This window comes from Lampetra planeri, chromosome 73 (assembly GCF_965212315.1).
Source record: "Lampetra planeri chromosome 73, kcLamPlan1.2.h2, whole genome shotgun sequence".
In the NCBI taxonomy this organism is placed as follows: Eukaryota; Metazoa; Chordata; class Hyperoartia; order Petromyzontiformes; family Petromyzontidae; genus Lampetra; species Lampetra planeri.
The window spans coordinates 1,389,143-1,412,840 of NC_136178.1; the positions used below are offsets into that span (position 1 = coordinate 1,389,143).

Here is a 23,698-nt window from a genome sequence, read left to right on the forward strand (position 1 = left end):
TAAAGCTTTCGTGACTGCAGTGATTCATTTTCTTGGTTCTTTCGGTAAAGTCACGTAGAAGGGAAATAATAAAAATAAAACAATAAAATAATTCTCACGACGTTTCGGCCACAACGCAAGCAGCCGTCCTCAGGTGGAGAACAGGTCTGTCGAGAAGACAGTCTGAATGAATGGGGTTTGTCATTCAGACTCTGTCTTCTCGACAGACCTGTTCTCCACCTGAGGACGGCTGCTTGCGTTGTGGCCGAAACGTCGTGAGAATTGTTTTATTATGTTTTATTTTTATTATTTTATTATTTCCATTCTACGTGACTACCGACAGAACCAAGAAGAAGGGGAGCGGCAGTGTCGTGGTGAGCGCTGCGCTCCGCACCGACCAGCCGAGTTCCATTCCCGCTCGTGGCCAACACCGCCAGTGACGACTTTCTGAGCCGTTCCTGAGCCTCCCCTACGTCGACTCGGCCTCAAACGAGAACCCGGAGCGGTGTGTCAACATCGCCACTGGGGAGACAAAGGCGGCCGGGCGTGGTGCTGGCCACCCACCCCCTCGTGTGCCGTCCCACCCTTAATAGGTGCTCGCTAACAGCACTTGCCCCAACATTCTGTGCAGGCTATACAGGGGATCTTTGTCTTAGGTGCTCGCTAACAGCACTTGCCCCTACAGTTTGTTAAGGCTATACGGGGGATTTTTGTCTGTGTGTTGGGAGCAAGTTTGAGTGGCGTTTAGTCGTGGGAGTTGAACGGGCGCCTGCTGCTACTGACAGTCGTTGACTCCGGTGGGACAGACGCTGATAGACAGACACAGACAGACAAGACAGGTGGACAGACACGGACAAGAGGAACACAGAGACAGATAGACAGAGGCGACGTAGACACAGGCAGAGACACACAGAGGCAAACAGAGAGGCAGACGGAGAGATGTTGAATCGAACACACTGAACTCGATCCATTGAAAGAGATTCCTCGATCTTTGCCCATCCCCGGGAGTCGTTATAGTTTATATTTATTTCATTGTGTGTGGTGTGTAGTGTAAGCAATGTGGGATATCGATGTACACAGATATGAACAAGATCAGCAGACAATACGTCTTTCATTTATCAGTCTCTCCACGAAACAAAGGAATGTTTTACACAAGATATAATAATTACTGCAGCAGTCAGTGCAAGTCAACTGTGGACCGGTTTTGGTGTACAATTTTTATACGTAAATATATAAGCACACGACTTCATTTATCTGTGACGAACGCTGCACTTTCTATCGCTTTCATGCAGGGAGCGCTGCAAACCTACGCGCCCCCTGCATGAACGACGGAGGCGCAGGGACAGACGTTAGATCACGTTGGAATCGATCTGCAGACGGTGGTCTTCTCGCACGGCCAGCTCTGTGTCACCTCATCTCGATCCCGTGATCCCAACAAGGTGAAAGTCCGCTTAGAACCGAATCCCCGGCAAGGCCATCTACTTAACGACGAGAGAAAATTCACGCGAAATATCGTTTTCAATGAATATGCTTTTAATGAAGAAATACAATTATCTAATTCAAAACATAATACAATTCAGTTGTTTCATTTTCAAACTTCAAAACGGAGAATCTGGAGCTTGCGTGGATGCGTCGTTCGTGTGAAAACATTTTCGTGACTTTCCTGGCCCAAGGCCGTAAATGGTTGTGAGGGGCACCGCAGGTATGCCTTGTAACTGATGAATGATCTGAGTGTGCTCGCTATTTTAAAGACAATGAGTTGCTCCAGAGGCAGACGCTTCCTGAAAACACAAAAATACCCTTTGGCCTGTATCACAACAACAATGAGTCTCACCTGAGTTATCTGTACAGGTTACTTGCCAAACACACACTTTGTCCTAACATCACTTAATCAACGTTTGACCCTTATAGACAAAATGTTACATGTACGCACACAATCAGACAAGTATTCAGTCTAAATTATTGACAGGCATGTTAACAAAATTTAATTACTGCACTAGGTTACATCGCATTAACAAGCAGCTAATTTAAAAAAATATGCAAAATCTGCTTAAGTGTATGTACAACACACTAATGCACCATTCAAAACGAGTAGGCCATTGCATTCTGGCGTCTGGGTCAACATATATCAAATTCTAAGCATTACCTACAAACTCCACAACTGAGATGCCACATCAACTATCTGACAGGCTCTTGTCCACATGCAGGGCCGGTGCAGGGCCACCACCTTGTGCCACACAGGGGCAGCTGCTACTTGGGGGGATGCTCTTCGAGTGTTTGAAAAGAGATACGATACAAAACTCCGAGTTGCCAGAGGCGATTAAGCAAGCAATATATAAATGCATTTATGATAACATAGTGAATGCTTGGGAGCTTATTGGCTCTCGCTCCTGGTTAGAGATCTACCCAACCCACAGGTCCACAAAGACTGGCCGCTCTTACCATGCAGATTGAACCTAGGAATTGAGTGGTCAGCTTCACATTCTTATCATTAAAGGCCTGTGACACAGGTGCATCGATTGGAGTGACATCGTCTCAGCTTACACATCTCCCGGGTCTCCATTTGACTTTGTGTTGTCTAAGAAGTCCACCCACACCTCCACTTCCACAAACTGCTGGGAGTTGCCTCGCTCTGCCTCACAGTCAGAATTCTCCTCCTGCTTCACGTTGCCTCCATCGATGTGAAGGTCCGATTTTAGAGTTAAATCTTCATCTTCAAATATTACCTTCACTTCTTGGCTCTTCACCATCACTTCTTCACATTTCACCTTCACTTCTTCATATTTCACCTCGTTATCTTTAAAAGTGTCCAAGCTGGGATTTTCTTCCGGTTCTTGTTTGGTGAGGGATGGGCTCATTGCAGCACTTTGACGTTCACAAGCTGATTTCAGACTCCACTCCTTGTGGATCTTCTGATGCTTGTGTGTTCTCTGGTGTCTTTGAAAATTTGATGACTGTGCAAACGCCTTCCCACACACACTGCACTTGAAAGGTTTCTCTCCCGTGTGTGTTCTCTGGTGTATTACAAGAGTAGATGACTTTGCAAACGCCTTCCCACAAACACTGCACCTGAAGGGCTTCTCTCCCGTGTGTGTTCTCTGGTGTTTTTGAAAATTTGATGACTGTGCAAACGCCTTCCCACACACACTGCACTTGAAAGGTTTCTCTCCCGTGTGTGTTCTCTGGTGTATTACAAGAGTAGATGACTTTGCAAACGCCTTCCCACAAACACTGCACTTGAAGGGTTTCTCTCCCGTGTGAGTTCTCTGGTGTGTTACAAGAGGAGATGACTGTGCAAACGTCTTCCCACACACACTGCACTTGAAGGGTTTCTCTCCCGTGTGTGTTCTCTGGTGTGTTACAAGAGTAGATGACTGTGAAAACGCCTTCCCACACACACTGCACTTGAAGGGTTTCTCTCCTGTGTGAGTTCTCTGGTGCCGTGTAAAATGTTCAGTACGATCCGTGCTGTATGCACACCGGTCGCATTGTTGCCTTTTTGCACCTAAACGTGCTGAGTGCCTTTGCTCCATCAGACCAATTCTGCAGAGGAAGCGACAGCTGCAGAAAGAGAAAACGTTATATCCACACTATCTACACATCAGTATCAATGCATATACACAGTAACACGTGACGTACACGTCTATACTTATTCATATATTTATTATAGCGTAAAAAAGTGTCCCAAATTCATCACACGGGCTGTTATGGCACACAATGAGAGGGCAAATGGTCATAAACATGCCTGGAAGCCCTTGTATCTTCAAAATGAATGTTAACCCAAAACTCCAAGCACACAATATTGGCTGTCTGGCCTCAAAATAAATGTTTATGAAAGCTAAATTCAGCTGACAAAGCAAAGGGTGTTGAAAATAATATTTGTGTTATGCACAAATGCATAAATGAATGTTCAATCGCAACTAAGAGATGTAAAGCCAGGCACAGATGTCCTTGATTGCTGTGATGAACAGTTCCGACTTTAGCTGCTGCACGTGTGTGTGTGATAACTTCTGACTCCATTCTTACAAAGAGTTCCAGAGGAAAACAAAAATAAACAACTGTTTTGATATTACGTCCGTGCTCAATAGAGTTAATAGACTTTACTGCAAACACAAACTTGACACTGTCACACACTCAGAGGCTGAGCCAGGATTTTCAGGTAGGGGGGGGGGGGGGGCAACCCCTCCAGCAATGAAAAATGATAGTTGTTAGTAAGTAAGGAGTTGTTAGTAAGTAGGAGTTGTTAGTAAGCAAGGACTTGTCCCTTGCTTTTTATTCGACGCGTGTGATCAGCATTGCGCTCGCTGAACGTGATGCCTTCAGGGAAGTCGTGTCCTGTAGACGCAACTGCGCACAATTCTGAGTCGCTTGCAAATGCTTTGCCGTTACTTATTGCCAATTATGGACTTGGACTGTTGTCCTCTCATAAAGTCCCTGGCACGTAATAATATCCCACGCGGTGGGGGTTGCAAAATGCCCATTTATCTTATATATATATAAAGGAAATGTGTGGATACGTGTGTCTGTTATAAATGTCTAGCATACTTCTCAACATGCTACACACTTGAAATTTGGCATGTGGATAGGTTCCATACTGTACACAATGTAAAAAGTATAAAAATAGACTTTTGTATTTTTTGGGGGGGGGGGGGGGGTAAATGACCATTAAGTATGTGGTGTCAACCCGCATCACAACTTAGTTAAGCGGTCTGCAATGCTTACCCCTACCATATGGCTCTTCGCGCGCCGTACTTCTACAGCTGTTCAGTGTGCCGGGAGATTTTAGGTGGCGCTTCCCTCCAGGCCGATGAAGCAATTGGCTTCTCGGAGTTTCAATACATATCCGTGCGAAGAACGGGTACAAATGCTATCTTAAATATAAAGCAGAAATTACATCTGTTTGTTTGTGTGAAGCAGCTAAAACTCTCCAACGCTGAGCTCTGGCGTCATGAAATTTTCACAGCTTATGCCATCTGGAATTTCTAAGCGAACGCGACTATTTTCGGCTCGCCACGTCATTCCCTTCTCGAGTTGCCAAAATCGACCTTCCGTAGAAGTGGATTAAGGTTGAATATCCTTGAGTGAAAACATCCCATTGAGGTAAATTGATGTGTTTCGGCTTTTTTCTTTCATGCAAGCATCAATTTTTTTCAGGGATTTTCAGTGAAAGATAAGGGAATATGAAATTTGAAATTTATCCAAGACAAGAATCCAAGTCCCGGGCGAAGCCGGGTAGTGAAGCTAGATACTAATAAGCCCAAATGATCCGATCTTAATTATGGATTTCGATCAGATCGTTGGGGGGACACGTGCCACCCTACCCTCACTGGCACCACCACTGTCATACACTGGCATGGTTCACAAGTGGTGGTGTGTCCAGACCCACACCTGGCCACCTTCACCTGCTCAGTATTAATGCTTCCTCACTCCAACAAGTAATTCATTGAGGATCAATCAACACAGCCGAGACTGCGTGTCTCTCTCTCTCTCTCCCCGTGGTGGCGTTGATTTTCTTCCCAATCCCCGGGTTTCCCCTCCACATGTAGAGAGTGAACACCACCACGCGTCTAGAGTGAACACCACCACGCGTCTAGAGTGAACACCACCACATGTCTAGAGTGAACACCGCCACGCTGTTGACAAGCCTCACCTTGTTGTTGTTGTGGGCAGGTCGCTTCTTGGAACAAGAGTGGTACAGCAGCTCAAGCGGGCGTGGCCTGTTAAAAAATGCAAAAAAACTGAATATTTAAAATAAAAACAAAGTTACAAAGTAGCGAGCCAGGTGCAGAGAAATTAAAACTTAAGCAAGAAACTCTTTGGTTATTTCGGTAAAGTCACGTAGAAAAAAATAAATTAATTAAATTATAGCATACGACGTTACGATTGCAACACAAGCAATCATCATCAGGTACAAATTAAAGAGAAAACAAACCCAGTAAACTTAGAAATGTAATGCAATACCACAGAGAGTCGGGTAACACAACAGTCAACACCCCACCTGATTAATTACGTTCTTCCAAAGATTTCTCAATTGGAGAAAGAGACAAAACACAGACACGGAGACACATAGACAGACACATAAGCAGAGAGAGATGACACAAAGACACACAGAGAGACACACACACATGGGCACATAGAGAAACAACACCTCTGTGTCGAGGCCTTAAATAGAGAGAGAGGGGGGGTAGAGAAATTAGCATGTCAATGCATGGCTGTAGCCATGGAGTCAACATTGGGGGGGACCAAATCTTCCAGGGGGTCTGGGGTCCCCCCCCCCAGAAAAATATCTAAATTTGAAAACTAATTTCCTGCTATTTAATGACTTAAATATTTTTTAAAGTTCACTAACACATGGGATGGAATTTGTCTTTATTCTTTACAATAATGTCTAATAGTGTATTGTATTACATTGCTCTGTTTTTTTCTTTTTTATCTTTTCTTGTTTCATAGTGTGTAATGGCAGAGATTAGGGATGCATAAAGTACAACGCAATCATATAAACAGAAATCTATGCATTGTTATATGAAGACAAGTCCAGATTTCGTGGCCAAGGTTTAGCAAATTGTTTTTATTAACATAGCATCGCAATTATTATTTTTTAAGAAGATTTTTATAACAATAAATTGGAGGGGCATATTTGATTGTTATAATTATTATAACAAATTATAATTATTATAACATTATAATTATAACATATTATAATTATTATAACATATTACGTGTCAATGAGAGATTTGGAGGTTTGGTGACTGCACAGAAAGAGAGCACACTTAATCAAACAAACTATGTAAAAGTTTGGAAATGTAATGCAATGCAACACCGAGTTTGTCAACACACAATTAATGCATAGCCTGGCTGATTACGTTTTTCCAAAGATTGCTAAACTAAGCGAGATAATTGAAGCAAACGCGATCAGGCGAGGGCAGGAGGTAAGGCCCCGCGTTGTAAAGTTCCAACCTGGACATCGCTTCCATGCTCGCTGCTACTCAATTGACATTCCAACGAGAGAAAGAGCGAGGCTCTACCTCGGTACACAACAACAACCACAACTACCACCACAACCACCGCAACCACAACAACCACCACCACCATCATCATCACCACCACCACCATAACCACCACCACAACACCACCACAACCACCACCACCACGATGAAAATTTCTCACCTCGGATTTCAGTTCACACGCGGAGCGGCAACTTCCAGCTACCTCGCAACGCCACGCGCAGCAAGCCGTGACGTCACTTCCGGGGTACAAGGCACTCTTTTCCGCAATGAGCGGCTCTGTAACTTAAATAAATTATGTAAATGAGCCCGGCTCACACGTGGAGGGATGGGGCACGGATGCTGAACACGTCGCAATAAACTCGCGACGACTTTCACGAAAACCTTATGTTAATGAGCCGCCACTCACCGGGGGTGGGTGACATGACGTCACTAGCGAGGCACACCGCCCCCAGGCGTTTGATGCCAATGAGGTCACGCTGGGCGGTGACGTCAGAGAGCGGGGTCGGAGTTCAAGTTTGTTTACAGGAGGGGAGCGGCAGTTTCGATTTAAAGCTTTCGTGACTGCAGGGATTCATCTTCTTGGTTCTTTCGGTAAAGTCACGTAGAAGGGAAATAATAAAAATAAAACAATAAAATAATTCTCACGACGTTTCGGCCACAACGCAAGCAGCCGTCCTCAGGTGGAGCACAGGTCTGTCGAGAAGACAGCATCTGAATGAATGGGGTGTGTCATTCAGACTCTGTCTTCTCGACAGACCTGTTCTCCACCTGAGGACGGCTGCTTGCGTTGTGGCCGAAAAGTCGTGAGAATTATTTTATTATGTTTTATTTTTATTATTTTATTATTTCCATTCTACGTGACTACCGACAGAACCAAGAAGAAGGGGAGTGACAGTGTCGTGGTGAGCGCTGCGCTCCGCACCGATCAGCCGAGTTGCATTCCCGCTTGTGGCCAACACCGCCAGTGACGACTTTCTGAACCGGTCCTGAGCCTCCCCTACCTCGACTCGGCCTCAAACGAGAACCCGGAGTGGTGTGTCAACATCGCCACTGGGGAGACAAAGGCCGCCGGGCGTGGTGCTGGCCACCCACCCCCTCGTGTGCCGTCCCACCCTGAATAGGTGCTCGCTAACAGCACTTGCCCCAACATTCTGTGCAGGCTATACAGGGGATCTTTGTCTTAGGTGCTCGCTAACAGCACTTGCCCCTACGGTCTGTTAAGGCTATACGGGGGATCTTTGTCTTTGTGTTGGGAGCAAGTTTGAGTGGCGTTTAGTCGTGGGAGTTGAACGGGCGCCTGCTGCTACTGACAGTCGTTGACTCTGGTGGGACAGACGCTAATAGACAGACACACACAGACAGACAAGACAGGCGGACAGACACAGACAAGAGGAACACAGAGACAGAGAAAGATACACAGAGACGACATAGAGAGACAGGCAGAGAGAGAGACACAGATGCGAACAGAGAGATGTTGACTCGAACACACTGAACTCGCTCCATTGTAAGAGATTCCTCGATCTTTGCCCATCCCCGGAAGTCGTTCTAGTTTCTATTTATTTCATTATGTGTGGTGTGAACGTGTGAGCAATGTGGGATATCGATGTACACGGATATGAACAAGATCGGCAGACAAGACGTCTTTCATACTTTTTGGTTCTTTCAGTAAAGTCACGAAGGTAGAAAAAATAAAATAATAAATAAATCACGACGCTTCGATCGCAACACGAGCGGTCGTCCTCAGGCGAAAACATCCAGAAGTTGTCGCGGCAGAAGTCACGTGAACTACGGCACGTGACAAAGATAAGGTGACCCCCCCCCCTACCGTGGCTCGCCCCGCTCAGCTGAGCATTGTTTTAATGCGGTGGGCCAACGCGAAATTGATTTCTGTAAGACGAAGGTACTTTGAAAACCCACTGGCGATACTTTCACATAAGCGCACAACTTCATCTGTGATGAAAGCTGCACTTTCCGTCGTTTTCGTGCAGGGGGCGCTGCAAACCTACTCGCCCCCTGCATGAACTATGGAAGCGCAGGGACAGACGTTCGATCACGTTGGAATCGATCTGCAGACGGCAGTCTTCTCGCTCGGCCAGCTCTGTGTCGCCTCATCTCGATCCCGCGAACCCAACAAGGTGAAAGTCCGCATCGAACCGAATCCCCAGCAAGGCAATCTACTTAATGACGAGAGAAAATTCACACGAAATGTTTTCAATTAAGTCGTCCAGATGTAAAATGATAAAAGCTTTTAATTAAGAAATACAATCATAAAATTCTAAACATAATACAATTAAAAGTTGTTTCATTTTAAAACTTCAAAACGGAGCATCAGGAGTTTGTGTGAATGCGTCGTTCGTGTGCAATTTTTTTTGTGACTTTCCTGGCCCAAGGCCGTAAATGGTTGAGGGGCACCGCAGGCGGCCAGGCTTGCTTCAACCCATGGTTGTCAACATCCAGACATTAATCAGCAAGGACCATTTCTCGTCCTAATTCGACAAAATCTACGTCAACACGTAATACAAAATTATAATTCGTGTTGTAGAGAATGTATCTCCTATTCGTGTAACTTTTGAGTGGTATGCCTTGTAACTGATTAATGATCCGAGTGTGCTCGCTATTTCAAAGACAATGAGTTGCTCCAGAATCAGACGCTTCCTGAAAACACAAAAAATACCCTTTGACCTGTATCACAAGAATAATGAGTCTCACCTGAGTTATCTGTACAGGTTACTTGCAAAACACACACTTTGTCCTAACATCACTTAATCAATGTTTGACCCTTATAGACAAAATGTTACATGTACGCACACAATCAGACGAGTATTTAGTCTAAATTATTGACAGGCATGTTAACAAAATTGATTTACTGCACTAGGGTACATCGCATTAACAAGCAGCTAATTTAAAAAATATGCAAAATCTGCTTAAGTGTATGTACAACGTACTATTGTGCCATTCAAAACGAGTAGGCCATTGCATGCTGGCGTCGGGGTCAAAATATATCAAATTCTAAGCATTACCTACAAACTCCACAACTGAGATGCTACATCAACCATCGCCCCCTACTGACAGGCTCTTGTCCACATGCAGGCCGGTGCAGGGCCACCACCTTGTGCCACACAGGGGCAGCTGCTACTTGGGGATGCTCTTCCAGTGTTTGAAAAGAGATACGATACAAAACTCTGAGTTGCCAGAGGCGATTAAGCAAGCACCATATAAATGCAATTATGATAACATAGTGATTGCTTGGGAGCTTATTGGCTCTCGCTCCTGGTTAGAGATCTACCCAACCCACAGGTCCACAAAGACTGGCCGCTCTTACCCTGCAGGTTGAACCTAGGAACCGAGTGTTCAACTTCACATTCTTGTCATTAAAGGCCAGTGACAAAGGAGCATCTATTGGAGCGACATCGTCTCAAGCTTACACATCTCCCGGGTCTCCATTGGACTTTGTATTGTCTCAGAGGAAGTCCACCCACACCTCCACTTCCACAAACTGCTGGGAGTTGCCTCGCTCTGCCTCACAGTCAGAATTCTCCTCCTGCATCACGTTGCCTCCATCGATGTGAAGGTCCGATTTTGGAGTTGAATCTTCATCTTCACATTTTACCTTCACTTCTTCGCTCTTCACCATCACTTCTTCACATTTCACCTTCACCTCTTCATATTTCACCTTAATACCTTTAAAAGTATCCAAGCTGGGATTTTCTTCCGGTTCTTGTTTGATGAGGGATAGGTTCATTGCGGCACTTTGACTTTCACAAGCTGATTTCAGACTCCACTCCTTGTGGATCTTCTGATGCTTGCGTGATCTCTGGTGTGTTTGAAGATTTGATGGATCTGAAAACGCCTTCCCACACACACTGCACTTGAAAGGTTTCTCTCCCGTGTGTGTTCTCTGGTGTATTACAGGAGTAGATGATTTTGCAAACGCCTTCCCACACACACTGCACTTGAAGGGTTTCTCTCCCGTGTGTGTTCTCTGGTGTGCTACAAGACTTGATGAATCTGAAAACGCCTTCCCACACACACTGCACTTGAAGGGTTTCTCTCCTGTGTGAGTTCTCTGGTGTGCTACAAGAGTAGATGAACGTGCAAACGACTTCCCACACACACTGCACTTGAAGGGTTTCTCTCCCGTGTGTGTCCTATGGTGTACACGAAGAGAAGATGAATCTGAAAACGCCTTCCCACACACACTGCACTTGAAAGGTTTCTCTCCCGTGTGTGTTCTCTGGTGTATTACAAGAGTAGATGACTGTGAAAACGCCTTCCCACACACACTGCACTTGAAGGGTTTCTCTCCTGTGTGAGTTCTCTGGTGCCGTGTAAAATGTTCAGTACGATCCGTGCTGTATGCACACCGGTCGCATTGATGCCTTTTTGCACCGAAACGTGCCAAGTGCCTTTGCTCCATCAGACCAATTCTGCAGAGGAAGCGACAGCTGCAGAAAGAGAAAAAGTTATATCCACACAATCTACACATCAGTATCAATGCATATACACAGTAACACGTGACGTACACGTCTATACTTATTTATATATTCATGATAGCGTGAAAAAGTGTCCCAAATTCATCACACGGGCTGTTATGGCACACAATGAGAGGGCAAATGGTCATAAACATGCCTGGAATCCCTCGTATCTTCAAAATTAATGTTAACCCAAAACTTCAAGCACACAATATTGGCTGTCTGCCTTCAAAATAAATGTTTATGAAAGCTAAATTCAGCTGACATAGCAAAGGGTGTTGAAAATAATAATATTTGTGTTATGCACAAATGCATAAATGAATGTTCAATCGCAACTAAGAGGTGTAAAGCCAGGCACGGATGTCCTTGATTGCTGTGATGAACAGTTCTGACTTTTGCTGCTGCACGTGTGCTGTGATAACTTCCTGACTCCATTCTTACAAAAAGTTCCAGAGGAAAAAAAAAATAAACTACTGTTTTGATATAACGTCCGTGCTCAATAGAGTTGATAGACTTTACTGCAAACACAAACTTGACACTGTCGCACACTCAGAGGCTGAGCCAGGATTTTCAGGTAGGGAGGGGGGCAACCCCTCCAGTAATGAAAAATTATAGTTGTTAGTAAGTAAGGAGTTGTTAGTAAGTAAGGAGTTGTTAGTAAGCAAGGACTTGTCCCTTGCATTTTATTCGACGCGTGTGATCGGCATTGCGCTCGCTGAACGTGATGCCTTCAGGGAAGTCGTGTCCTGTAGACGCAACTGCGCACAATTCTGTGAGTCGCTTGCAACTGCTTTGCCGTTACTCATTGCCAATTATGGACTTGGACTGTTGTCCTCTCATAAAGTCCCTGGCACGTAATAATATGCCACACGGTGGCGGTGGGGGTCGCAAAATGCCCATTTATTATACATACATAAAGGGAATGTGTGGATACGTGTGTCTGTTATAAATGTCTAGCATACTTCCCAAAATGCTACGCACTTGAAATTTGGCACGTGGATAGGTTCCATACTGTACACAATGTAAAAAGTATAAAAATTGACTTTTGTATTTTTGGGGGGGGGAGGTGTAAATGACCATGAAGTATGTGGCGTCAACCCGCATCACAACTGAGATAAGCGGTCTGAAATGCTTACCCCTACCATATGTCTCTTCGCGCGCCGTACTTCTACAGCTGTTCAGTGTGCCGGGAGATTTTAGGTGGCGCTTCCCTCCAGGCCGATGAAGCAATTGGCTTCTCGGAGTTTCAATACATATCCGTGCGAAGAACGGGTACAACTGCTATCTTAAATATAAAGCAGAAATTACATCTGTTTGTTTGTGTGAAGCAGCAAAACTCTCCAAAGCTGAGCTCTGGCGTCATGAAATTTTCACAGCTTATGCCGTCTGGAATTTCTAAGCTCGCCACGTCATTCCCTTCCCGAGTTGCCAAATCGACCTTCCGTAGAAGTGGATTAAGGTTGAATATCCTTGAGTGAAAACATCCGATTTAGGTAAATTGATGTGTTTCGGCTTTTTTCTTTCTTGCAAGCATCCATTTTTTTCAGGGATTTTTAGTGAAAGATAAGGGAATATGAAATTTGAAATTTATCCAAGACAAGAATCCAAGTCCGGGGCGAAGCCAGGTAGTGAAGCTAGTTACTAATAAACCCCAATGATCCGATCTAAATTATGGATTTCGATCAGATCGTTGGGGGGGCACGTGCTACCCCACCCTCACTGGCTCCACCACTGTCACACACTGGCATGGTTCACAGGTGGTGGTGTGTCCAGACCCACACCTGGCCACCTTCAACTGCTCAGCATTAATGCTTCCTCACTCCAACAAGTAATTCATTGAGGATCAATCAACACAGCCGAGACTGCGTGTCTCTCTCTCTCTTTCCCCGTGGTGGCGTTGATTTCCTTCCCGATCCCCAGGTTTCCGCTCCACATGTAGAGATTGAACACCATCACGCGTCTAGAGTGAACACCGCCACGCGTCTAGAGTGAACACCGCCACGCGTCTAGAGTGAACACCGCCACGCGTCTATAGTGAACACCGCCACGCGTCTAGAGTGAACATCGCCACGCGTCTAGAGTGAACACCGCCACGCTGTTGACAAGCCTCACCTTGTTGTTGTTGTTGTGGGCAGGTCGCTTCTGAAAACAAGAGCGGTACAGCAGCTCAAGCGGGCGTGGCCTGGTAAAAAATGAAAAAAAACTGTGAATATTTAAAATAAAAACAAAGTTACAAAGTAACGAGCCAGGTGAAGAGAAATTAAAACTTAAGCAAGATACTCTTTGGTTATTTCGGGAAAGTCACGCAGAATAAATAAATAAATACAATAAATAATAGCATGTGACGTTTCGATTGCAACACAAGCAATCATCATCAGGTACAAATTTAAGAGAAAACAAACCCAGTAAACTTAGAAATGTAATGCAATACCACAGAGAGTCGGGTAACATAACAGTCAACACCCCACCTGGTTAATTACGTTCTTCCAAAGATTTCTCAATTTGAGAGAGACAAAACACAGACACGGAGACACATAGACAGACACATAAGCAGAGAGAGATGACACAAAGACACACAGAGAGAGACACACACACATAGGCACATAGAGAAACAACACCTCTGTGTCGAGGCCTTAAATAGAGAGAGAGGGGGGGTAGAGAAATTAGCATGTCAATGCAAGGCTGTAGCCATGGAGTCAACATTGGGGGGGACCAAATCTTCCAGGGGGTCTGGGGTCCCACCCCCAGAAAAATATCTAAATTTGAAAACTAATTTCCTGCTATTTAATGACTTAAATATTTTTTCAAGTTCACTAACACATGGGATGCAATTTGTCTTTATTCTTTACAATAATGTCTAAGAGTGTATTGTATTACATTGCTCTGTTTTTTTCTTTTTTCACTTTTCTTGTTTCATAGTGTGTAATGACAGAGATTAGGGATTCATAAAGTACAACGCCATCATATAAACAGAAATCTATGCATTGTTATATGAAGACAAGTCCAGATTTCGTGGCCAAGGTTTAGCAAATTGTTTTTATTAACATAGCATCGCAATTATTATTTGTAAAAATGTTTTTATACCAATATATATTGGGGGGGGACATTTTTTGCATATTTGATTATAATTATTATAACATATAATTAGATCTTGATTTCAAGCTTTCGTGACTTCAGGGATTCATATTCTTGGTTCTTTCGGTAAAGTCACGTAGAAGGGAAATAATAAAATAAAACGTGACTTTACCTAAAGAACCAAGAATATATATTATAATTAGTATAACATATTATAATTATTATAACATATTTATTATAACACATTATGATTATTATAACATTATAATGATTATAACATATTATAATTAGGGCCTTGTGTCAATGAGAGATTTGGAGGTTTGGTGACTGCAGTAGAGGACACAGAGAGAGAGCACACTTAATAAAACAAACTTTGGAAATGAAATGCAACACAGAGTCGGTCAACACACAATTACCGCATCGCCTGGCTGATTACGTTCTTCCACAGGTTGCTAAACTAAGCAAGAGAATTGAAGCAAACGCCATCAGGCGAGGGCAGGAGGCAAGGCCCCGCGTTGTAAAGTTCCAACCTGGACATCGCTTCCATGCTCGCTGCTACTCAATTGACATCCAGAAGAGAGAGAGCGAGGCTATACCTCGGTAAACAACAATAACCACCACAAACACCACCACCACCACCACCACAACCACCACAACAACCACCACCACCACAACAACCACCACAACCACCACCACAACCTTCAATTGACATCCAGAAGAGAGAGAGCGAGGCTCTACCTCGGTAAACAACAATAACCACCACAAACACCACCACCACAACCCCCACCACAACCACCACAACAACCACCACCACCACCACAACCTTCACAACCACCACAACCACCACCACAAACACCACCACAACCACCACCACGACAACCACCACCATCACCACAACCACCACCATCACCACAACCACCACCACAACCACCACCACAACCACCACCACAACCACCACCACCACAACAACCACCACCACAACAACAACCACCACCACAACCACCAACCACCACCACAACCACCAACACCACAACCACCACAACCACCACCACCACAACCACCACCACAACAACCACCACAACAACCACCACCACCACGATAGGAATTTCTCACCTCGGATTTCAGTTCACACGCGGAGCGGCAACTTCCTGCTATCTCGCGACGCCACGCGGCAGCAGGCCGTGACGTCACTTCCGGGGTACAAGACACTCCTTTCCGCAATGAGCGGCTCTGTAACTTAAATAAGTTATGTAAATGAGCCCGGCTCACACGTGGAGGGATGGGGCACGGATGCTGAACACGTCGCAATAAACTCGCGACGCTTTCACGAAAACCTTATGTTAATGAGCCGCCACTCACCGGGGGTGGGTGACATGACGTCACTAGCGAGGCACACCGCCCCCAGGCGTTTGACGCCAATGAGGCCACGCTGCGCGGTGACGTCAGAGAGCGGGGTCGGAGTTCAAGTTTGTTTACAGGAGGGGAGTGGCAGTTTCGATTTAAAGCTTTCGTGACTGCAGGGATTCATCTTCTTGGTTCTTTCGGTAAAGTCACATAGAAGGGAAATAATAAAAATAAAACAATAAAATAATTATCACGACGTTTCGGCCACAACGCAAGCAACCGTCCTCAGGTGGAGAACAGGTCTGTCGAGAAGACAGTCTGAATGAATGGGGTGTGTCATTCAGACTCTGTCTTCTCGACAGACCTGTTCTCCACTTGAGGACGGCTGCTTGCGTTGTTTTATTTTTTATTATTTTATTATTTCCATTCTACGTGACTACCGACAGAACCAAGAAGAAGGGGAGTGGCAGTGTCGTGGTGAGCGCTGCGCTCCGCACCGACCAGCCGAGTTCCATTCCCGCTCGTGGCCAACACCGCCAGTGACGACTTTCTGAGCCGATCCTGAGCCTCCCCTACGTCGACTCGGCCTCAAACGAGAACCCGGAGCGGTGTGTCAACATCGCCACTGGGGAGACAAAGGCGACCGGGCGTGGTGCTGGCCACCCACCCCCTCGTGTGCCATCCCACCCTTAATAGGTGCTCGCTAACAGCACTTGCCCCTACAGTCTGTTAAGGCTATACGGGGGATCTTTGTTTTTGTGTATTGGGAGCAAGTTTGAGTGGCGTGTAGTCGTGGGAGTTGAACGGGCGCCTGCTGCTACTGACAGTCGTTGACTCCGGTGGGACAGACGCTGATAGACAGACACAGACAGACAAGACAGGCGGACAGACACAGACAAGAGGAACACAGAGACGGATAGACAGAGGCGACATAGACACAGGCAGAGACACACAGAGGCAAACAGAGAGATAGACGGAGAGATGTTGAATCGAACACACTGAACTCGATCCATTGAAAGAGATTCCTCGATCTTTGCCCATCCCCGGGAGTCGTTCTAGTTTCTATATATTTCATTGTGTGGTGTGTAGTGTAAGCAATGTGGGATATCGATGTACACAGATATGAACAAGATCAGCAGACAATACGTCTTTCATTTATCAGTCTCTCCGCGAAACAAAGGAATGTTTTACACAAAATATAATAATTACTGCAGCATTCAGTGCAAGTCAACTGTGGACCGGTTTTGGTGTACAATTTTTATACGTAAATATATAAGCACACGACTTCATTTATCTGTGACGAACGCTGCACTTTCCATCGCTTTCATGCAGGGGGCGCTGCAAACCTACGCGCCCCGTGCATGAACGACGGAGGCGCAGGGACAGACGTTCGATCACGTTGGAATCGATCTGCAGACGGCGGTCTTCTCGCACGGCCAGCTCTGTGTCGCCTCATCTCGATCCCGCGATCCCAACCAGGTGAAAGTCCGCATAGAACCGAATCCCAGTAAGGCCATCTACTTCACGACGAGAGAAAATTCACACTAAATGTCGTTTTCAATGAAGTCTTCCAGATGTAAAATAACAAGCTTTTAATGAAGAAATACAATTATCAAATTCAAAACATAATACAATTCAAAGTGGTTTCATTTTTAAACTTCAAAACGGAGCATCGGGTGCTGCGTGGATGCGTCGTTCGTGCACAATTTTTTTCGTGACTTTCCTGGCCCAAAGCCGTAAATGGTTGTGAGGGGGCTGCAGGCGGTCAGGCTTGCTTCAACCCATGGTTGTGAACATCCAGACGTGAATCGGCAATGACCATTTCTTGTCCTAGTTCGCCAACATATAAGACTTCATGCAAATTTCGAATGAGTGTTGTTGTGGAGAATGTATCTACTAGATGTTCTCTGCCGTGTAAACGAATACAAATCTGTACCAAAATGCATTTCAAATGTACTCTTAAAATTACCTCCTTGCTATGAAGCAGATCAGCAGACACATCTTTCATTTATCCATCTTTCCACCAAACAAAGGAATGTTTTACACAAACTATAACTAGCACAGCCTTCTGGGAGTGCATCATTGATTCAGTGCAAGCCACCTGTGGACCCGTATTGGTGCACAGCGTCTCAACAGCAGCCGGGCTTGTTTCAACCGATAGTTACGAACATCCAGATATTAATCAGCAAGGAGCATTTCTAGTCCTCATTAGATAAAATCTACCTCAACAGGTAAGACTAAATTATAATTCGTGTTGTAGAGAATGTATCTCCTCTACGTGTAACTTTTGAGTGGTATGCCTTGTAACTGATGAATGATCCGAGTGTGCTCCCTATTTCAAAGACAATGAGTTGCTCCAGAGGCAGACGTTTCCTGAAAACACAAAAGTACCCATTGACCTGTATCATAAGAACAAGGAGTCTCACCTGCGTTATCTTTATAGGTTATTCCAAAACACACTCTTTGTCCTAACATGACTTATTCAATGTTTGACCCTTATAGACAAAATGTTACATGTACGCACACCATCAGACAAGTATTCAGTCTAAATTATTGACAATCATTTTAACAAATACAATTGCGCCATTCAAAACGAATGCTCGTGTCTGGGTCAAAATTGAGCAAATTCCAAAAATTTACCTACAAACTCCACAACTGAGATGCCACATCAACCATCGGCCCCTACTGACAGGCTCTTGTCCACACGCAGGCCGGTGCAGGGCCACCACCTTGTGCCACACAGGGGCAGCTGCTACTTGGGGATGCTCTTCGAGTGTTTGAGACGAGATACGATACAAAACTCCGAATTGCCGAGGCAATTAAGCCAGCACAACAAATGCAATTATGATAACATAGTGAATGCTTGGGAGCTTATTGGCTCTCGCTCCTGGTTACAGATCTACGCAACCCACAGGTCCACAAAGACTGGCCGGTCTTACCCTGCAGGTTGCACCTAGGAACCGAGTGTTCAACTTCACATTCTTGTCTTTAAAGGCCTGTGACAAAGGAGCATCTATTGGAGCGACATCGTCTCAAGCTTACACATCTCCCGGGTCTCCATTTGACTTTGTATTGTCTCGGAGGAAGTCCACCCACACCTCCACTTCCACAAACTGCTGGGAGTTGCCTCGCTCTGCCTCACAGTCAGAATTCTCCTCCTGCTTCACGTTGTCTCCATCGATGTGAAGGTCCGATTTTGGAGTTGAATCTTCATCTTCACATTTTACCTTTACTTCTTGGCTCTTCACCATCACTTCTTCACATTTCACCTTCACCGCTTCATATTTCACTTCGATACCTTTAAAAGTGTCCAAGCTGGGATTTTCTTCCGGCTCTTGTTTGATGAGGGATAGGTTCATTGCGGCACTTTGACTTTCACAAGCTGATTTCAGACTCCACTCCTTGTGGATCTTCTGATGCTTGCGTGATCTCTGGTGTCTTTGAATATTTGGTGAAAGTGTAAACGCCTTCTCTCCCGTGTGCGTTCTCTGGTGTGTTACAAGAGTAGATGGCTGTGCAAACGCCTTCCCACACACACTGCACTTGAGGGGTTTCTCTCCTGTGTGTGTTCTCTGGTGTGTTACAAGATTAGATGAATGTGCAAACGTCTTCCCACACACACCGCACTTGAAGGGTTTCTCTCCCGTGTGTGTTCTCTGGTGTGCTACAAGATGAGTTGACTGTGAAAACGCCTTCCCACACACACTGCACTTGAAGGGTTTCTCTCCCGTGTGTGTTCTCTGGTGTTTTACAAGAGTAGATGACTGTGCAAACGCCTTCCCACACACACTGCACTTGAAGGGTTTCTCTCCCGTGTGTGTTCTCTGGTGTTTTACAAGAGTAGATGACTGTGCAAACGCCTTTCCACACACACTGCACATGAAAGGTTTCTCTCCTGTGTGAGTTCTCTGGTGCCGTGTCAAATTTGCAGGACAATCCGTGCTGAATGCACACTGGCCGCATTGATGCCTTTTTGCACCGAGCTGCGCCGAGTGTCTTTGCTCCATCAGACCAATTCTGCAGAGGAAGCGACAGCTGCAGAAAGAGAAAAAGTTATATCCACACCATCTACACATCAGTATCAATACATATACACAGTAACACGTGACTCACACGTCTATACTTATTCATAGATATTCATGATATAGTGAAAAAGTGTCGTAAATTCATCACACGGCCTGTTATGGCACACAATGAGAGGGCAAAAGGTCACAAACATGCCTGGAAGCCCTCGTATCTTCAAAATGAATGTGAACCCAAAACTCCAACCACACAATTTCAGCTGTCTGGCTACAAAAGGAATATTTATGAAAGCTAAATTCAGCTGACAGAGCAAAGGGTGTTGAAAATAATACTATTTGTGTTATGCAAAAATGCATAACATTAATGTTCAATCGCAACTTAGAGGTGTGAAGCCAGCCAGGCTCACAATGTCCTTGAATGCTGGGATGAACAGATCTGACTTCAGCTGCATGTGTGTGCTGTGTTAACTTCTTGACTGTTTCCATTCTTACAAAGAGTTCCAGAGGAAAAAAAAAATACAGCTGTGATATAACCTCACTGTTCAATAGAGTTAATACACTTTACTGCAAACACAAACTTTACACTGTCACACACTGGCATGGTTAACAGGTGGTGGTGTATTAATGCTTCCTTACTCCACCAAGAAATTAATTGAGGATCAATCAACATCGCCGAGGCTGCGTGTCTCTCTCTCTCTCCTCGTGGTGAGATGTTAACTACCTCTCCTGGCATACAGGAAGTCGTGGGTTCGATCCCAACCCTGATGCTGGCTGTATATTTGGAGTTTGCGTGTCTTTCTCTCCCTGTGTTCACGTTGATTTCCAGCCGGATCCCCCGGTTGTCCCAACTCTACATGCAGAGAGTGAACACCACCAGGTGTCTAGAGTGACCACCGCCACGCATCTAGTGTGACTACCGCCACGCATCTACAGTGAAAACCGCCACGCGTCTAGAGTGAACACCGCCACGCGTCTAGAGTGAACACCGCCACGCGTCTAGAGTGAACACCGCCACGCGTCTAGAGTGAACACCGCCACGCGTCTAGAGTGAACACCGCCACGCGTCTAGAGTGAATACCGCCACGCTATTGACAAGCCCCACCTTTTTATTGTTGTTGTGGGCAGGTCGCTTCTGGAAACAAGAGCGGTATAGCAGCTCAAGCAGGCGTGGCCTGGTAAAAAATTGTAAAAAACTGTGAATATTTAAAATATAACAAAGTTACAAAGTAGCGAGCCAGGTGCAGAGAAATTTAAACTTAAGCAAGACACTCTTTGGTTTTTTCGGTAAAGTCACGTAGAAAAAATAAATAAATTAAATTATAGCATACGATGTTTCGATTGCAACACAAGCAATCATCATCAGGTACAAATTAAAGAGAAAACAAACCCAGTAAACTTAGAAATGTAATGCAATACAACAGAGTCGGGTAACATAACAGACAACACCCCACCTAGTTGATAACGTTCTTCCAAAGATTGCTCAATTTGAGAAAGAAACAAAACACAGACACGGAGACACATAGACAGACACATAAGCAGAGAGAGATGACACAAAGACACAGAGAGAGACACACACACATAGACACACAGAGAGAGATGACAGATAGACACACAGAGAGAGATACACACACATAGGCACATAGAGAAACAACACTTCTGTGTCGAGGCCTTAAATAGAGAGGGGGGGGGGGTGTAGAGAAATTAGCATGTCAATGCAAGGCCGTAGCCATGGAGTCAACATTGGGGGAGACCAAATATTCCAGGGGGTCTGGGGTCCCCCCCCCAGAAAAATATCTAAATTTGAAAACTCATTTCCTGCCATTTCCTCCCTAAAATCTTTTTAAAAATTCACTAACACATGGGATCGATTTTTTTTTATTTGATACAATGTCTAATAGTGTATTGTAATACATTGCTCTGTTTTTTCTTTTTTACCTTTTCTTGTTTCATAGTATGTAATGGCAGAGATTAGGGATTCGTAAAGTGCAACGCAATCATATAAACAGAAATCTATGTATTGTTATATGAAGACAAGTCCAGATTTCGTGGCCAAGGTTTAGCAAATTGTTGTTTTTATTAACATAGCATCGCAATTATTATTTTTAAAATGTTTTTATATCAATATATTGGGGGGGGGACATTTTTAGCATATTTGCTTATTATAATTATTATAACATAGTATAATTATTATATGATTCCAAAGAACACAGGATGAGATGTTACTATCCTTTGTGCAAGCACTTCCAAGAGTTCATGAACAGTGAGCCTGGTGAAATTTGGGGAGCGCATCGTCAGTAGTGAACCTTTGGATCCTAGGGTGTTTCGGCCTTTCATACTATACAACCTCCCCAAAGGCGGCCAGCGACAGGGTGATCAATCCTACGCTTGCGTCCCATTCCCAATTAGTCATAGGAGTTGCCTTGTTGTTGATAGCCAACATCCCATGGGACTATGTATGGCAGGGGTGTCCTCCTCCCTGAGTCAAGCATTGTTGACTGCATATCTTAATTTAAAGCTTTCGTGACTGCAGGGATTCATCTTCTTGGTTCTTTCGGTAAAGTCACGTAGAAGGGAAATAATAAAAATAAAACAATAAAATAATTCTCACGACGTTTCGGCCACAACGCAAGCAGCCGTCCTCAGGTGGAGAACAGGTCTGTCGAGAAGACAGTCTGAATGAATGGGGTGTGTCATTCAGACTCTGTCTTCTCGACAGACCTGTTCTCCACCTGAGGACGGCTGCTTGCGTTGTGGCCGAAACGTCGTGAGAATTTTTATTTTTATTATTTTATTATTTCCATTCTACGTGACTACCGACAGAACCAAGAAGAAGGGGAGCGGCAGTGTCGTGGTGAGCGCTGCGCTCCGCACCGACCAGCCGAGTTCCATTCCCGCTCGTGGCCAACACCGCCAGTGACGACTTTGAGCCGGTCCTGAGCCTCCCCTACGTCGACTCGGCCTCAAACTCGGAGCGGTGTGTCAACATCGCCACTGGGGAGACAAAGGCGGCCGGGCGTGGTGCTGGCCACCCACCCCCTCGTGTGCCGTCCCACCCTCAATAGGTGCTCACTAACAGCAATTGCCCCAACATTCTGTTAAGGCTATACGGGGGATCTTTGTCTTTGTGTGTTGGGAGCAAGTTTGAGTGGCGTGTAGTCGTGGGAGTTGAACGGGCGCCTGCTGCTACTGACAGTCGTTGACTCTGGTGGGACAGACGCTAATAGACAGACACACACAGACAGACAAGTCAGGCGGACAGACACAGACAAGAGGAACACAGAGACGACAGAGAGACACAGGCAGAGAGAGACACAGATGCGAACAGAGAGATGTTGACTCGAACACACTGAACTCGCTCCATTGTAAGAGATTCCTCGATCTTTGCCCATCCCCGGAAGTCGTTCTAGTTTCTATTTATTTCATTGTGTGTGGTGTGAACGTGTGAGCAATGTGGGATATCGATGTACACGGATATGAACAAGATCAGCAGACAAGACGTCTTTCATACGTCTTCTTGGTTCTTTCAGTAAAATCACGAAGGAAGAAAAAATAAAATAATAAATAAATCACGACGTTTCGATCGCTACACGAGCGGTCGTCATCAGGCGAAAACATCCAGACATTATCGCAGCAGAAGTCACGTGAGCTACGGCACGTGACAAAGATGAGGTGACCCCCTCCCCCCACCGTGGCTCGCCTCGCTCAGCTGAGCATTGTTGTAATGCGGTGGGCTCACGCGAAATTGATTTCTGTAAGACGAAGTTAGTTTGAAAACCCACTGGCAATACTCTTTCATATA

General features: G+C 45.1%; 1 protein-coding gene across 1 annotated transcript; it reads right to left on the reverse strand.

The window, feature by feature from the left end:
- Positions 1-1,560: 1,560 nt before the first annotated feature.
- Positions 1,561-19,908, reverse strand: LOC144737726 (uncharacterized). Its single transcript, XM_078620579.1, has 3 exons — positions 19,402-19,908; positions 10,921-11,256; positions 1,561-3,365 (listed from the first exon to the last, which is right to left on the reverse strand). Exons 1-3 carry the CDS (start codon positions 19,882-19,884, stop codon positions 2,520-2,522), a joined length of 1,665 nt encoding a protein of 554 aa, XP_078476705.1. The 5' UTR covers positions 19,885-19,908; the 3' UTR covers positions 1,561-2,519.
- Positions 19,909-23,698: the final 3,790 nt, after the last annotated feature.

Bases quoted from the DNA above. Each gene is read 5' to 3' on its own strand.
- LOC144737726 (XM_078620579.1), bottom strand. From the start codon at position 19,884: ATGGAGCAAAGACACTCGGCGCAGCTCGGTGCAAAAAGGCATCAATGC. The intron at 11,257-19,401 runs GCGTTTGCACAG...GTGTGTGGGAAG, and splicing joins AGTGCAGTGTGTGTGGGAAG to GCGTTTTCACAGTCATCTAC. The intron at 3,366-10,920 runs GCGTTTGCAAAA...GTGTGTGGGAAG, and splicing joins AGTGCAGTGTGTGTGGGAAG to GCGTTTTCACAGTCATCTAC.